Genomic DNA, 16,414 nt, shown 5'->3' on the forward strand with positions numbered 1-16,414 from the left:
GCTTCTCAAGTAACAGGGCCGTCGGCTCAGCCTCGACCCCCTTCAGACGTGCAGACTGAGGAGCAAAGTGAGAGTTAAAGACACACTGGCAACACAGGAAGTCTGAAGAAAAAGAGAAGGAGAGAGAGAAATGAGCCAATCAGAGCCACATAGTCGTAAAAAAAAGTAATTGAAAAGGAGTCACACGAAAAGAGAGGGAGAGAACAAACGGCCAGGAACTGGAGCGTTCAGTTGAATCCCAGCTCTCTCCCATAGCAGTGTTCACCGCCTGTTCATCTAGCTGTCCATTTGTCCTGATCCACCGGCTGTGATGGGAAGATGTCTGGGGAAGGAATAGAGACTCCCGGCTGTTCCCCGGCCCCTAGCGACCAGCGCCGATCGTCATCGGCACATTTCCTGCGAGATGTGATCTTCCACGGCAAGTTTAAAGTGAGTGCAACTTAAAGGGAGTTGGGAGAGGGAGAGAGAGAGACTGACTGAGAGGTGAGCTAGAAACCCAGTGAACACACAGTGAAGGATTATAGAGAGAGCTATAAAGCCAGAGTGATAAAAAGGGAAAGAAATGCTGAGAACAGGAGGCAGGGAGTGAGTGAATAAGATGGATTTGTGAATCATTATGTACTGTGTTAAAGTTTATATTCACCACTGATAACATGCAGGCTGTCTTCTTTAGGGAGGAAACCCGCCTTTCCCCAAAACATAACTTTGTTCTCAGAGCTATAGGCATTGTTGTTGTTGTTTTTTTCAACTAAAGGAGGTGAAAGTTAATTTGAAATACTTTTCAAATCAAATAGTGGAAATAGCATTATCTATAAGCTCACAGTGCATATTTTCACAGAATGTTAACCTATTACGACATGCACAGAATAGGGACAAGTGGTTAACTTAAGTCTATAGTTTTAAAAAAAAGTCCTCAAAATCTGTTCAGATTAACTGTATTAGTAAGAACACCACTTGAACTAGATGTTGAATGTACTTGTTGCCTTACAGTGTTGCCCCCCCCCCCCCCCAGTATGTCAATATCAGACCATGACACTTGGGTTTCTAAAGTCCTGCATGGTCAATGTTTTATCTAAACAGAGTTGATTTTGAGAGAGTTGTGCATTTGTCTGCCACAGAGTGTGAACAGTAAAACCATCTGTCCTATTTTTCCATAGCCTAATTTATCTGAATGCATTATTTGAAGTTAATTCTAGAGAACAATCTTGCATGTTTTGTATGTTTGGGATATCCAGCACTGACATATCAAAAGTATTTATTTTTGCTACAGTAGACATATAACGAGCTGCCTATTCATTCTTCCGTCTCTGTTCTTTAGATTTGAATGAGGAGTGCACAGCAAAGCTGAAAAACATTTCATATGTGAAGTTGTCTGATTGGAAATTATATTTGAGACATTATAGCACCAGAAGTACTGTAAATTACTGGCCAGTTGGGAATGTTGACTTAGAACTATACTCAACCTCCAAAATAATGCAATAGTACAATATTTTATTTATTTGATAACATTTGTAAAACTGAAGGCAAGTTTTGAAATATGGAGAGAATATACAGTATATGCATTTTGAGTTACGGTAGAATCTGAAATGAGCACATACTGAGTGTGTGTGTGTGTATGTGTGTGGTGCACGCATGCACGCAAGCACGTACGCACGCACGCACGCACGCACGCATGCACGCACGCACGCACGCACGCAAGCACGCACATACACCGACAACAAGAGAAGGGAAACAGATTTGACCTATGCGCTATAAGTTCTTACTCCTGGGTACTATCAGAGCATCTAATGTAAACATTATGAACATGCAGAAGAATGCAGAAGCTGTCAAATGACCCGTGCCACTTACCCTCTAGTTATCAGCATCTAACGTAAACATGTGAGCACGTGGAGGCTGTAACGGGGCCAAACAAAGAATCAAATGTGATACGAGGGCAGCGTCAAATGCCTGTGAGAATGTATAACCCACGGGGGAGGGGGGTGGTGGGCATCTTTATAGCCACACTTTTGTTGATTTATTTTCATCAGCGTCAGGGTTTCTAAATGCTGTTCATAGGCATTAACATAGGCACAAACACAGGCCAAACATCTCATTTGGATCTGTTCCTGTGTAAAACTTTAAATGGTTTAGATAACATAACATAACAAACAAACAAACAAACAAACACAAAGCCATTACCCATGTGTTTTGGGTATGGTATTTTTTCCCTAAATGTATTCTTGTAAGGCAGCAATTTTATGTTGCAAGGTTGAAAATAACATGATTTCTGCCTCATAGATGTGATGGGGAAATAACAAACCTTATCCAACAGATGTGGTAAAAAAAAAAAAGTGTTAATTCTTGTGGCTGAATGTTGTTGGTTTTCCCTTTAAGCAGCCTTGCTAAGTTATACTGTATGTAAGCAGTAACTCATGATGGCCCATGGTGTATTGTCATTATATCACACACCTAAGGAACGTCGTTCGGCCCGACGTGAATGTGTTTTGCCTGAAAATCCAACAGCCGAGGGAGCAAATATATCTGAGATGACTGAGTGATGATGATTAGCGGATATCATTTAATCAGTTCAAGCAAGTGTGATCATTAAACGATCAAATTTTTTATCAAATCACATTCAATTCAATTCTCTTCTCCTCTGTTCAGTATAACTTGGCCACACTGTTTCATTATGTGATCCAATGAAATGTAATGCACTGGTTCTCAACATGCGGTCCTGGGTTCCACGGGGTCCCCAGCTAAATATAGTTAGGAACCATATGGACCCTCAGATGTCTGCAACTCTGAGATTGTAGAAATGGAACCAAATGGACCCTTAAATGTCCATTTTCTTCCATTTTTTCTACAATATCAGAGTTCATTTAACACAGCGAGGTGGCTGCCTCCAAGCGTTTCTTTAGGGGAGAAATTACCTTTCTCAATGCAAACAGAAGCACACCTGGATAATAGTGGCTGTTTTATTTATTTGATGATACTTGGTGACAGCGTTATTTATATGTCAATGGTCATATTATTTTATGGTTTTGGTTCAGTTTGTTCAGTTCTCTGAAAATAAAAATAGCATAGGCCATTCTTTTAAGAAGGTGACAATAATCAGTGATGTACATGAGGAATACAGTACACTGCCATGAGAATGAGGTTTGTGTCATTGTCAATGTAGGTCAGAAATGCCTGGATTAGAATCACTCTGTTCTGTTTTTTAATGTAGGCCAACAATCCATTTTGATTGACAGAGAACAAATAGGCTAATCAGCAGGGTCACATGCCTATCTAAACACGCTGCATAACATCGATATAGGACAATATTATCATATACTGTAAGTAATAACAAGGTTACATGATTGTCGGTCATAACTGAGTAGTGGCGTCATCAGTGGTGGGAACTAACCAACGCATTCAATAAGTACATTTACTCAAGCTGTTCTTGAGTAAACTTTTGAGAGTATTTGAGTAGCATAGATAACTGACAAATGATGATGTATTTTTCTAGGTTAGCAGCTCACAAAAATATGCCCCACCCACCGGCTGCAGTATTATAGTGATGAATACATGAATCTCTTACTAATGACCAGTGCATGGTGGAACTTTTTACTTAAAGGGATATTTCACTTTAAAAAAAACGTTGGGTCATTTTATCGTCTACCTAGGCTTATGTGAGCCCCCCAGACCGTTTTTAAGTTGCTTGATTCAGTATTTAGATATTTGATATTAATTTGATCAGACACGCCCCCTTCCTATACAAACCCATTGTAACTTCAAACTCCATTTTTAACATGTTAGATTCATCAAAAACACCCGTCCTTGGTTCTGGTTACTCACCCTGCCCTCCTAATACGCGAGGGGGCCGTGTTTTTTCGATTACTTTTTTCATTTATTTTATTAATTTTTTTTATCGTATTAAATTTTTTTCATTTCCCCAAAAAATATAAAAAATAAATGAAAATCGGAAAAACTTCACCAGATTCACCAGAACCAAGGACAGGTGTTTTTGATGAATCTAACATGTTAAAAATGGAGTTTGAAGTTATAATGGGTTTGTATAGGAAGGGGGCGTGTCTGATAAAATTAATATCAAATATCTAAATACTGAATCAAGCAACTTAAACACTGTCTGGGGGGCTCACAAAAGCCTGAGTAGACGATAAAATGACCCAAAGTTTTTTGGAAAGTGAAATATCTCTTTAAGTAAAAGTATCAATACTGCAATGTAGTAAAATAGTAAAAGTCCGGAATTCAAAATGTACTTCAGTATAAAAGTAAAAAAGTATTGGTATCAAAATGTTCTTATAGTATAGAAAATACTCATTGCAGAAATGTCCCATGCATTTCACAAGTTTTCAAATGTAAAACATCTACAGTATGTATACAAATCTTTTGAAAATAGCAGATCTACAAGCTCACAATGTGTTGCGATGTGACACGTTGTGAGCTTGTAGATCTGCTATTTTAAAATAGCCAACGTTTAAATAGGGCTGAAGTGGTTAATGTAGTTTTGTAATAATAATATAAATCTACATAGTAACTAACTAAAGTTTTCAAATAATGATAATAAAAGTACAATATTTGTCTCTGAGATGTAGTTAAGTGGAGTAGAAGTAAAAGTATTGCAAATTGGAAATACTCCAGTAAAGTTAAAGTACCACAACATTTTACTTAAGTACAGTACTTGATTTTGTTTTGTACCAATGAAAAGCATTAAAAAGTGCTTCTGACAAAACCAGCTAACTCCATTGGATCCTCAAACTTTCTGCTAAACCAGCTAACTCCACCGGAGTTAGCTGGTTTTGCTGACTCCAGGCTCCACCCCCTTTTGACCTCCAACCTCATTGTGAGCTTGGAGGTCCATTCAGCTGTTCTTATCAATGATGAACAAAACCTCCTAACTCCACTTTTTTTAATTTCCTGACAAATGAACATTTTGGAGTTAGCTGGTTTCTGCCGGACAGCAGAGATATATTGTTTTTTTCCCCCATCTGACAACAACATTTGAAACCGTGGGAAGTGCTGGCCGCTTATTCCAGGCAGAATACTTTTAGACGACTCTGACGAGGCCAACGTCAGAATGTCTGAGGCGATGAACAATATGATTTAGTGTTCGCAGTATGCGCAAATCTAAGAAAATCTAATCACATGAGCACCGTGCGTGCACACAAGGTTTTAGTCACAGTTGCAAACGCAGTACCGTACAGTATCTCTTGGTATTCCAAAATGCATGCCCACACAGTGAGAATCTGGAGCGCTAATTTAACGCGGAGACCTCTAGTTCGAGCATGGTATAACATTATACAAATGGACTCTTACACTCTCAGAGTAGAAGTTAACACTCTGGATTCTGACTGTGCCGGTTTGACAGCTGCACAGCCATCAGTAATTCAATGCTGCAGATGGACTTTAATAGAATAAACCTCTTACAGTCGCACCCTAATTCTAACCCTAACACTGGATGTGTCACGGGGGTCATGTTCTTGGTAGCTTCCCCCATATTCATTCATTAGAAACGTGTCAGCCTTAAGCCCTGACCACAATATGGATATTTAGCCTGTGTGTAAATGTGTGTGTTTCATTCTGAACAACACAGCTCTCACACCAGATGCGTACAGTTCATTCGGAATGTCACAGCTCTCACACATGGATAGGCTTCACACAAGATGCATACAGTATGACACTGATCCTTGACGGGGGTTCAAGGGGAGCAGTTTAAAGGGATAGTTCACCCCCCAAATGACTTTTTTTTTCCTATCGACTACTCACCCCATGGAGACTTGAATTCATGGATATTCATGGACACAAAGGAGACTCTTTGTGTCTCCTACCGGATACATTAGGGTCTTTATTATTATCATCAACGTATTGGCTTTGGAATACGACAAAAACAAAAGAATATCCACGAATTCAATGCTTCATAGGGTGTTTAATTGATAGAAAATAAGTAAGCTCTATTTAATTTCTTTGGTATTCGGAAATAGCCCATCCACAATGCGTCGCAAAGTGATTGTATTGTGAGTTAGTTTAAACGTTTAAATGTTTAAACTTGTTTCTGTTGTCCTGACATGGTTTATTTTGTGTGCCCGGCACTTATCAGACATACAGTATCAGCAATGAATACTCCCAGACGTGAAGGTATGTGTGTAGCCACCTGCCTTTGGAACTTCAACTAGGCTGTTCTTGGCCTTGTTTATAAACAGTATAGAGAAGCTCACAATGCTCACAAGACGCTCATAAGGCGAGAAGCTCACGACCCAAATATTTGCCAGTCCGTGAATGACAACTATGTTATTTGATATCTTTTGTACATGGGCGTTACCCCCAGTACTCTTTCATATAGGACGGAGGTCATAAAAAGCAATTCCTTTTGATACGGAACTATTGGGCTAGCTCAGTCCAGGGGGGGGGATGTGAACATTGAATATAAAATGAGCAATATATTTATTTTGGTTTGGCGATGAATTGGATCTGCTTTTAAGTTCTCTGAGAAAGCACATTACATCTCCCTACCAAAAGAGACTCCGAATCCCCCACTACATAAAAGTAGATCCAAAACGACGGGTGGTAGACGGGGTGGTGGAGGGTGAGCACAGACAGCAGTATAGGCAGCAGCAAAAGGCAAGCAAGGAATGAGCAATGCAACTTCCCCATTTAAATAGGGCGCTCTATTATGAAGTGAGCATGTGATTGGTTGAGAATAGAAGCATGGGGCTGAGATCGACCAATGGTCGGCGAGCAGCAATATGCACTGAGTTCCCTGACAGAATCTGCTCCGCGCATGTCTGTACCAAGCGTTACACTCATTTTAGAGTTACAAGCTCAGTGTTTTTTTCCCCCAATGTTTTACAATTCCTCTGACAGACACACAGCAACCAACACTAAAAACTACAGTTAACTATGACGCGCACACGTTTACATGTGCCCCCCCCACACACAGACACATTACGACACTGCATGCACGCACATGCTCGCCATGCGTCACAAATAGACAGGGAGACACAAATAGACAGAGAGACAGCAGTACCACAGGATAGGTCACACCTTAGAGCAAGCGAGAGCGAGAGAGAGAGAGAGAGTTTAGAGGTGCTTGTGCCAGGAGTTTTACACCTCTGTATCCTACTAGAAGGGGATGCCCTGCTATAGATCATTGTTGATTTTGACAGCAAATTATGATTTACTTTTAGTCATAGTATTTTGATTAAAATTCCATTAAGTTTTAGTCATATTTTAGTCACCTAAAATGTTTAGTTTTAGTCTACTTTTAGTTGACTAAATATAATACGATTTTAGTCAACTAAATCAGTCGACTAAATCTACAGTTGATTTAGTCGACTAAAAGGTATTTTGTCGGGCTGCAATCAGTGTTAATGTTTTTGAGTAAGACTAAAAGAGTAAGATTTTGATATTTATATACTAAGACTAGACTAAGACGGAGCATTTCAGAAGACTAAAATAGGACTAAAGCTAAATGGTGTGTTATTCAGAAGACTAAAATAGGACTAAATCAGAATTTGCTGTCAAAATTAACACTGGCTGCAATGGCGTCGTATGGCTGATTTACACTTAGCTCCATCCCGAAAATAGCCGATCTAGCTCACGTGGTCGTGCTGCAACGCGTTGTGAGCTTTTTTCGGGCTGCGACACCTGCACGCATGCATGATGACTTGTCTTAGTTCTACTGGATCTCTTCTCCACTCCCTGACATTTTTGTCGAGTTTTTATTTGTTGACAAAATTGGCAATAGATTTAGTCATCGTAGCTTAGTTTTTATTTACTTTCTATTTAGTTTTCGTCAGTGAAAAAAGATAGTCGACTCGTTTTTTTGTCATAGTTTTAGTCGACGAAAGTAACACTGCTGTAGATGCTGTCCAAGTCCAAGTACAAGTCCAACACAGTATTAATTCATTTAGCAATGTTGGATGGTTCAAACCAGCCAACATAGGCGCTTTTGGGGGCTTTTATACAAACTTTGTTCAGCTTCGGTATAAGAACACAAGTTGACATCATAAGTATTTGGCAGTGCTTTGATGACGTTCTGTTCAGCAGTTCCTGCACGTCCAAGATTGTCTAACTAGCTGAACTAGGTATTTTAAGACCTTTTTAATACGTCTATTAATCAACAAACTACGCTATGAAAACTGGTCGAACATTGGCCAAATTGACAAATAATATAAGAAAAGGGCAAAAAAAAAACGCAAAGCGAGGCGTTGTGAGCTTGTAGATCGGCTATTTTCACAATATTTATCTGTGGAACCGAGTCAAACTAAATGTAACGTCTCAACTCCCATAATAAATGTGATTATTTTGGGGGGGTCCCCAGTTCAAATTGATTATTTTCGGGGGTCGCGGCCTGAAAAGGTTGAGAACCACTGCCAAGTTATTGCATACTTGCAAAGTATATGTTCAACTGAGACTGTGACAAAAAGTCAGAGGCAAACATCCAGGTGGATTAGTTTTAGTGTGGAAATCTGGAAATCATCCAACATGTTCTCATGTAACAAACAGACACAGAAGTGAAAGGCAACCGTTATTCAGGGAGTTCAGATTTAGCTATTTCAATTTTCAATTCCTAGTCTATTTATTTATGAGATTAATTCCAAATTATTGGAAGATCAATCAATAAAATGTCTTACTCAACTGGTCTGTAGTCTAAAGTGTACAGATAAACAGCAAACCTTTACCTTTCATACGGCTGGTATAAAATAATTTAATTAATTTAACACCCTACTACTAGTGCAGTTACTTAAAAAAACATAGATGACAGCAACAAAAATACAACTTGGACACAATCACAACCGTTACTTTTTGCCCAATTACTTACTTAAAGGAAGGACAATGGTAAACTTTGAGTATAGGGATAACTGCATGAGCATACTATATATATAGTGCCCGAGTTATGCCCAGGACACAGAGACACATATGTACGATATGTACTTACAGTACATACTTACATAATGTAGCAGTATTGGCTCAGAGAGCCTCTGCCTGGTGATAAAAAGCCTAATATCTTGCTCAAGGGGGAATTCCCCTTTAGTGTAGTGTTTAAGATGTTGGCTTTCACGCGGGAGACCCGGGTTCGAATCCCGGACGTCACATTGGTGCCGTGACCCGGATTGGGTTTCCCGATGGGGGCAATAGGTCATAAGGTGCAGTAGTGGCTCAGACTCAGTAGTGGCATTATTAGCCTAAAGGGAATTCCCCTTTTGAATCCTGGGTGTTGCACATACAGCACACACGCACGCACGCACGCACGCACGCACGCACGCACGCACGCACGCACGCACGCACGCACGCACGCACGCACGCACATGTTTCATGAATTAATAGATAGATGCAGTCTGTTTCTATTTGCTTGATTGACAGAGAAACTTGCAGCTTATACAAAACAAAATAAATAGACAGATTTTCTTTCTAGACCGGGTGTTCTCTAGAGAAGTATTGTCAACTCCACAGACACATGAAAAACAGAACAACATTGTCACTGACACTGTATCTTTAGACTGGGGTAATGTTTTGTTATTTATCTATTCATTTATTAATTTAACTGTGCAAAAGACACAATACAGTGCAATACAGTAAATAGTGTTCTCTCCGACAGAGGTTGGGCCGGGTCACTGTGACGGACTGAGAATCACTACTATTGTGTATGTATGCTATTTATATGTATGTGGATTGTGGATAACCTTTGTCCGTGCAGGGCATGACAAACGTGACAATTCTAGGGTCTGCAGACTGAGCTAAGTTTAGGCCCTGGACGCCAATGACCCCACACACACCACTTATTTTAACTACTGTTATTGTTATTGTCGAGGCAGAAACCTCTTATCTCCATATTTTAACTTTTTGTGTTTGTGTTTTGTAAAGTAATGCCCTACACTTGATCATACTACAGCGTCACACAGAAGTATCAAAAGTAGCAGATCTACTAGCTCAAAACACGGCTTGAAACGAGCTTTCGAGCTTGTTGTGGATCTGCTACTTTTGCTATTTAGGATTTGGATCCTGAAAAGTAACAGTTTTGGGCATGTGAGGTTTCCACCCCGACGGAGACGATAACATTCTTTTGAGAAAATACGGTCTTACCCTGTCACAGTGACCATGATACACTACCACCGCAAATAAACACACTGCACTTCAGTGAGCTCATACATTCTGTGTTGAGTGACAGCGGGAGAAAGCTAGGAGAAAGGAGGGGGAGAAATGGGGGGGAGAGAGGGTTGAGTTTCCTCAAGCTTTTACTGCTTGCTGGCTTAACCCATTCAATCCTGGAATACTGTGTAATTTTTAGTTTTTTAAAGCAAACATTTTTACTCAAGTCTTTGCTTCTGGGGATTCTACAAATGTCTTCAAAAAAAATTCATGTCAAGGACCCCCAAAATGATATGTATTTGGCCGCGGACCCATATCTCAAAATATTTTGTTCCAGGGACCCCCACCAGAAGCAAAGATTTGAGTTAAAAATGTCTGTGTGTGTGTGTATATTAGTGATGAGCGGGTCGACCCGTAACCCGCGGGACCCGCGGCGCGGGTAGGTCGAGTCAGGATTTCAGAGAAAATTATGCGGGCTGAGGGTGAGCGGGTCAGCCGCTCTCCACGAAAAAAAAAAAAAAAAACCTATTTTGACCAACATGCTTGTTTATTCAGCCCATGACAATGTTGTGCTACTGTAGACATTTAAAGGGACTTTGGGTACTTAAAAGAGCGCTATATAATATATATATATATTCCCACCGCGGGTCGCGGGGCGGGTTGAGCCATAGATTTATATATGGGTTCGCGGGGCGGGTTGAGGCGGGTCGCGTTCCGTCGCGGGTTGGGGCGGGGCGGGTCATGAAAAAACCCGACCCGCACATCACTAGTGTATATATATATATATATATATATATATATATATATATATATATATATATATATATAAAAGATTTGCACACATTTAAAAAGGAAAATCTTTAAAAATAGCAGATCTACAAGCTCATATGAGCTTGTATATATGCTATTTTTGAATAGCCACAGAAATCTAAAATGACACAGATGTGTTTACGGATTGAATGGGTTAAAAGGTTTTTTGAATAAGTACTTGCTCGCAGTTGTTGGCAATTTTAAATCGTTTTTCACGTTTGAACAGTAACTGTATACCAGAATAATGTGGTTCCAAGGGGGGTTTGATGACTTTTTGGACTTTTTCCCCTTTTTGGATTTTTTTTCCCTGTGGATTCTTTTGGGTGATATTTTGTCGTTTGCACCACCATGGTAATATGAAACGCCACCAAACGTACAAGTATAATAATAGCACACTATTCCAAATCGAACTACATGTTATGTATAATATATTGCTGGTTTTCTCAACCATGCGGGACTAGTTACGTGCCTGAACTTTGCACGGAAGAATAATAATAAATGTGACGAAGAAGAAGTATGTCACTGCAGGCACAATAAATAAATAAATAAATAAAGTGTCATTATTTAGAAGCTACAAAATGCCTTTAAAATACAAGTGGAACTTCTGGTTTGATTGTGGCACGTAAGGAAAGGCCATGGTTTGGAGCATTTTTTTTTTACTTTAATAAAGTAATCACAACAGTATTTACAATAATTGTAACTGAACTTGTACACACACACACACACACACACACACACACTTCTGCCCAGCAAATATGCCACTGTGGCTACAACTATGTTTAGCATGCTTACAATTCCTACACACGTTTTACAATTCTCTGTGGCATAGAATTGGCAGCCTGGCGAGTCAAGTTGGCACCACTTTTTATTATGGACAACATGGCAATTAGCCTGACTAATGCGACTCTGGACTGCATCCATAGTCTGGGGAGTCCCCTTTGCTCAAGTGGCTGAGTTGGCAGCCTGGCACTAGTGGTGGCTAAAGCACTCAATCACAGTATTGGGGTCAAAGTCATAGATACTCCTGTACTGGTAAATTACTCAACTACAAGTGTCAGTCATATTTGTACTTGAGCTAAAGTACTGGAGTACTTGTAGCTTTTCTGAATACATTTGCACTTGTAGCAGCTATTTTCTCTATCATTTGTTTTAAATTCGGGCTTAAATGGTTAAGTGTAATAATAACTAGACGCGTCGCAATTCAGGGCAATTGCAGAGTGTGGTTGCGCCGACGCGATTCGCGGGTCGGTGCTGTAAAGATGGACGGAGTCCTCTTTAAATACAATGAACGTGTTTATTCACATAAAGGTTTGGTGATACAAATAGTACGTCTCTGTCTCTGCGTCTGTTTACATGTAATAGCCAAGGCTGACTTCCTGTCGGCTTGGCGCCTTGCATTTACCGTAATGCCTGCTCTGGGCCGCAGGCGCATTTACTACCGTATATGACATCTCCCCCTTTTTTTTTTTTTTTCAGGGAATAATACAATAAACATATCCTTAGCAGAGGAAATTTTGGCAATAGCAATAAACTAAATACCACTGTCTATTATCAACATTTCAGAGAAACAACTCAAAATGAACAATATGCAATTCAATAACTGCTCTTAGCTGTCAAAAGGTGCAATCACAAAAGTGCAAAACAATGTGCATATCTCAAGTACTCAACATATGGTCACAACACATTTTCTGTTCCTTTTTTTTTTCATTTGTGCATTGTGTGTGTAAATGTTCTCCCTTTTTTTTTTTTCTCCCCCCAAAAGGCCATAATGAGTTTACTCATTCACAGGTCAAGCCTGTCAACTGGTTTACACACCCTGCCAGACCTGGTCATGGTCTGTCCAGGCAGAGGTGTGCTGGGTGTGGTCACAGTCTGGTTTACAGGGACAGTCTCTGGTGAGTCGGTCACTGCAGACTGTACATCCATCTCTGCTCCCTCAGTAGAAGTCGGTGGAGTGTGGTGGGAAACCGGTGTTGCCAGGAGATGACGACGGTTCCGCCGCAGCACTGCACCGTCCTGGGTGGTGATGATGTAGGATCTCTGTGTGGCAGCCTCTCCTGAGACCACCGCTGGTGTAGACCACGTCTTTTCATGATCTAGTTTGGCGAAGACTGTTTCACCTGGACGAAGAGCAGGCAGTGATCTGGCTCCATGACGGCGGTTGAAGTAGTGAGCCTGCACTGCTTTCTGTCTCTCATCGTTCTCTCTCACAGCTTTCTTGCTGGGCCATTTAGGCATGAGATTTTTCTCCAAGGTGGGGACTGTTGTCCTGATCTTTCTCCCCATTAACAGCTCAGCTGGGCTGAAGCCTGTGGTGGAACAAGGAGTGGATCTGTAGACCATCAGGGCTAACAGCGGATCATCCTGCTTGAGGATTCTCTTAGCTGCCTGTACGGCTCTTTCTGCATGTCCGTTGCCCTGAGGATGATGTGGACTAGATGTGATATGTCTGAAATCTAGCTCCTTTGCTAGTTTCTTGAACTCTGCACTTGAGAATTGGGGACCGTTATCAGTCACGGCTTCCTCCACAATTCCGAATCTGGCAAACACAATTTTCAGTTTCTGAATAACGTGTGCGCTGGTGGTTGAGGACAGGTGCAGTATTTCTAGGAATCTGGAATAGTAGTCGGATATCACCAGATAGTTTTGGTGTTTGTGCTCGCACAAGTCCAGTGCGATTCTCTGCCACGGGCGGTCAGGCAGTGGTGTGGAGATAAGAGGTTCTTTTTGTTGAGTCCTCTTCAGTTCACGACACACCTGGCATGACATCACTGTGTTCTTTAACTCCTTAGACAGCCCTGGCCACCATACTGATGATTTGGCTCTCTCTCTACATTTAATCAGGCCTTGATGCCCCTGGTGTAGTTTCTCTAGGATTTCGCCTCTCATTGACTTTGGCACTACAATCCTGCACCCTCTTATGACTAGGCCATTTTCTTCTGAGAGCTCCGACCTCACTTTAATGTACTCCCTGGCATCTACAGGGACGCTACTAGTGTGTTCGGGCCAACCTGACCTGATGAGCTTACTGACTAACTGTAACTCCTTGTCAGTTTCAGTGACCTTCCTGATGCTGTCAATTTTACTTAGTGATGCTGGGATCCCTTCCACTACTGTGGCTACATAGCAGGCTACATCACTGTGTGTATCTAGCTCACCCTTAGTGCATGTCAGTGGGCTGCGTGACAGTGTATCTGCTACAACAAGAGTCTTTCCTGGTGCATACTCTGCCACTGGGCTGAATCTCATGAGCCTCATGAGAAGACGCTGACATCTGATAGGGACATTTTCTAAGCTATGACTGTTAATGAGAGGCACTAGTGGCTTGTGGTCTGTCACTAACCTGAACTGTTCCAGGCCGTTTAGGTACCTGTCAAACTTCTCACATGCCCACACCCCGGCCAGACACTCCTTTTCTATCTGGGCATAGCGTGTTTCAGCATCTGAGAGTCGTCTAGAGCAATATGCCACAGGTTTCCACTGCTGTCCGTGGAGTTGCAGTAGCACACCCCCCAGTCCATAACTGCTGGCATCAGCCGACACTGCAGTGGGTCTTGTAACATCATAATAAGCTAAAACTGGTGCCGTTGTCAACAGCTCTTTCATCTTTTCAAAGGCTGTCTGTTGTGCATGACACCAAGTCCAGTCATTCTTACTCTTCAACAACTCATGGAGCGGCTGCCCCACTGTTGAGAGGTTGGGAATGTATCTCCCCAGAAAATTCACCATGCCCAGAATTCTCTTTAACTCTGTGACATTTCCTGGTGGTGGCATCTGGCGAATGGCTGCGACCTTTTCTGGATCAGGTCGGACCCCTGACTGGTCAATGAGATGACCCAGGAACCGCAGTTGTGTCTGCCGGAAGAAGCACTTCTCCGTATTCAGCTTAAGACCAGCCGACTGTATGCGGTGCATCACTTTGTTGAGGCGACCGTCATGTTGTTCCATAGTGGTCCCATAGACCAGGATGTCGTCCATGAAGACCTCCACTCCTTCCAGCCCCTGTAGTGTCTCCATCATCTTCCTCTGGAATATCTCTGGAGCACTGGTAATTCCAAATGGCAAGCGTTTGAAACTGTATCTGCCAAATGGGGTTATAAAGGTGGTGAGCCTACAGCTATCTGGGTGCAGTGGAATTTGCCAAAATCCACTGGCAGCATCAAGTGAGGAAAAGACAGTTGCACCACTTAGCTTGGCTGTTATCTCATCCACAGTAGGCAAGATGTACTGCTCTCTTTTGACTGACTCATTCAGTCTTTTTAAGTCAACACAGATGCGGGCTTTGCCTGTGAGCTTCTTCAAGACAGGCACCATGGGTGCACACCACTCAGTAGGCTGTGTCACAGCCTCAATGATGCCATTACTCTCCATTCTTTGTAGCTCTTCCTTCACTTTCTGGAGCATTGGGATGGGTACTCGGCGTGCTGTATATACTGCATACGGCTGGGCATTGTCTTTTAACCTGATCTTCACAGGTTCAGTTTTCAATGTCCCATAGGCTGGTTGCTGCTCACTGTTCAGACTGATTTCATCTACTCTCCTCACTAGGTTCATTGTCACTGACATGGAGCGGCTGAGTAGGTTATTAACAGTGTGTCCCCTTACTACATATGCTGTGAGTGGATATTTCTTTCCTTTGTAGGTTACAGTGGTCTGAAACCTCCCTAGACATTTTAGCTCTCCACCTGGGCTGTCCAGTGGGATGTCTGGTGGCTCTAGTACACTCTCTGGGGTGTATGTGTGATATGTCTCCTCACTGACCACATTCACATCAGCCCCTGTGTCTATTTTGAACACTATTGGCCTCTTATCCACAAGTAGCTCAACTGACCACTGCTCACTTTCCTTGCCTACGTTTGTCACAGCACCTAGAAAGTAAGCTGACTGCTCTGGCTGCTCTGTTTGCTCAGTAACCTCACTCACTTGCTTTTTATTCTTGCACACCCTGGCCCAATGTCCAGCTTTGTGACAAACATGACAGGTGGACTTTTTAGCAGGGCAGCTCTCATCTTTAGCATGTTGTGCTTTTCCACATTTGAAACATTTCCTTTCATTTCCCCATTTTCTGTCTTTTGGCCCACTCTGTGGTTTAGACCTTGGGTACCTGTGGTTCTGATGAGTAACTTCATGCACTGCCCCCACTGCTGCTTCTCCCTGCATGTTGACGTGAGCAGCTATCTCTTCAGCCTGTCGGACAGTCTGTACTGTCTGGGCTAACGTCAAATCTTGCATCAATTGCAGCTTACATGAGACTTCTTTGTCCAGTATCCCAACGACAATCCGGTCCCGGATATTCTCCTCCCGGCTTGCGCCGAAGTCACAGTGTTCAGACATGTCGTATAAAGCCCGTATGAAGCTCTCTGCCTTCTCTCCCGGCTTCTGAACACGCTGGTGAAAACACGCACGTTCATGAATGACGTTCCTCCTTGGAACGAAATACTCGTCAAACTTTTTCAGCACGATGCCATAATCCTCTTTCTCTGCGTCATCAGTAAACACGAAAGACTTGAATACATTTTCTGCCTCGCTTCCC

General features: G+C 41.9%; 1 protein-coding gene across 1 annotated transcript in view; it reads left to right on the forward strand.

Moving 5' to 3' along the window:
* The window catches only part of ano1b (anoctamin 1, calcium activated chloride channel b), a gene marked incomplete at its 3' end in the record, with an annotated part of 124,489 nt that overhangs the window by 60,173 nt on the left and 47,902 nt on the right, over window positions 1-16,414 (forward strand). The window contains exon 3 of the mRNA XM_080438215.1: window positions 281-429. Coding sequence (XP_080294341.1) covers window positions 319-429 — 111 coding nt within the window. The remainder of the gene's footprint in view (window positions 1-280; window positions 430-16,414) is intronic.

The sequence above is a fragment of the Gymnoscopelus braueri genome, assembly GCF_963280865.1.
Source record: "Gymnoscopelus braueri genome assembly, chromosome: 9".
Classification (NCBI taxonomy): Eukaryota; Metazoa; Chordata; class Actinopteri; order Myctophiformes; family Myctophidae; genus Gymnoscopelus; species Gymnoscopelus braueri.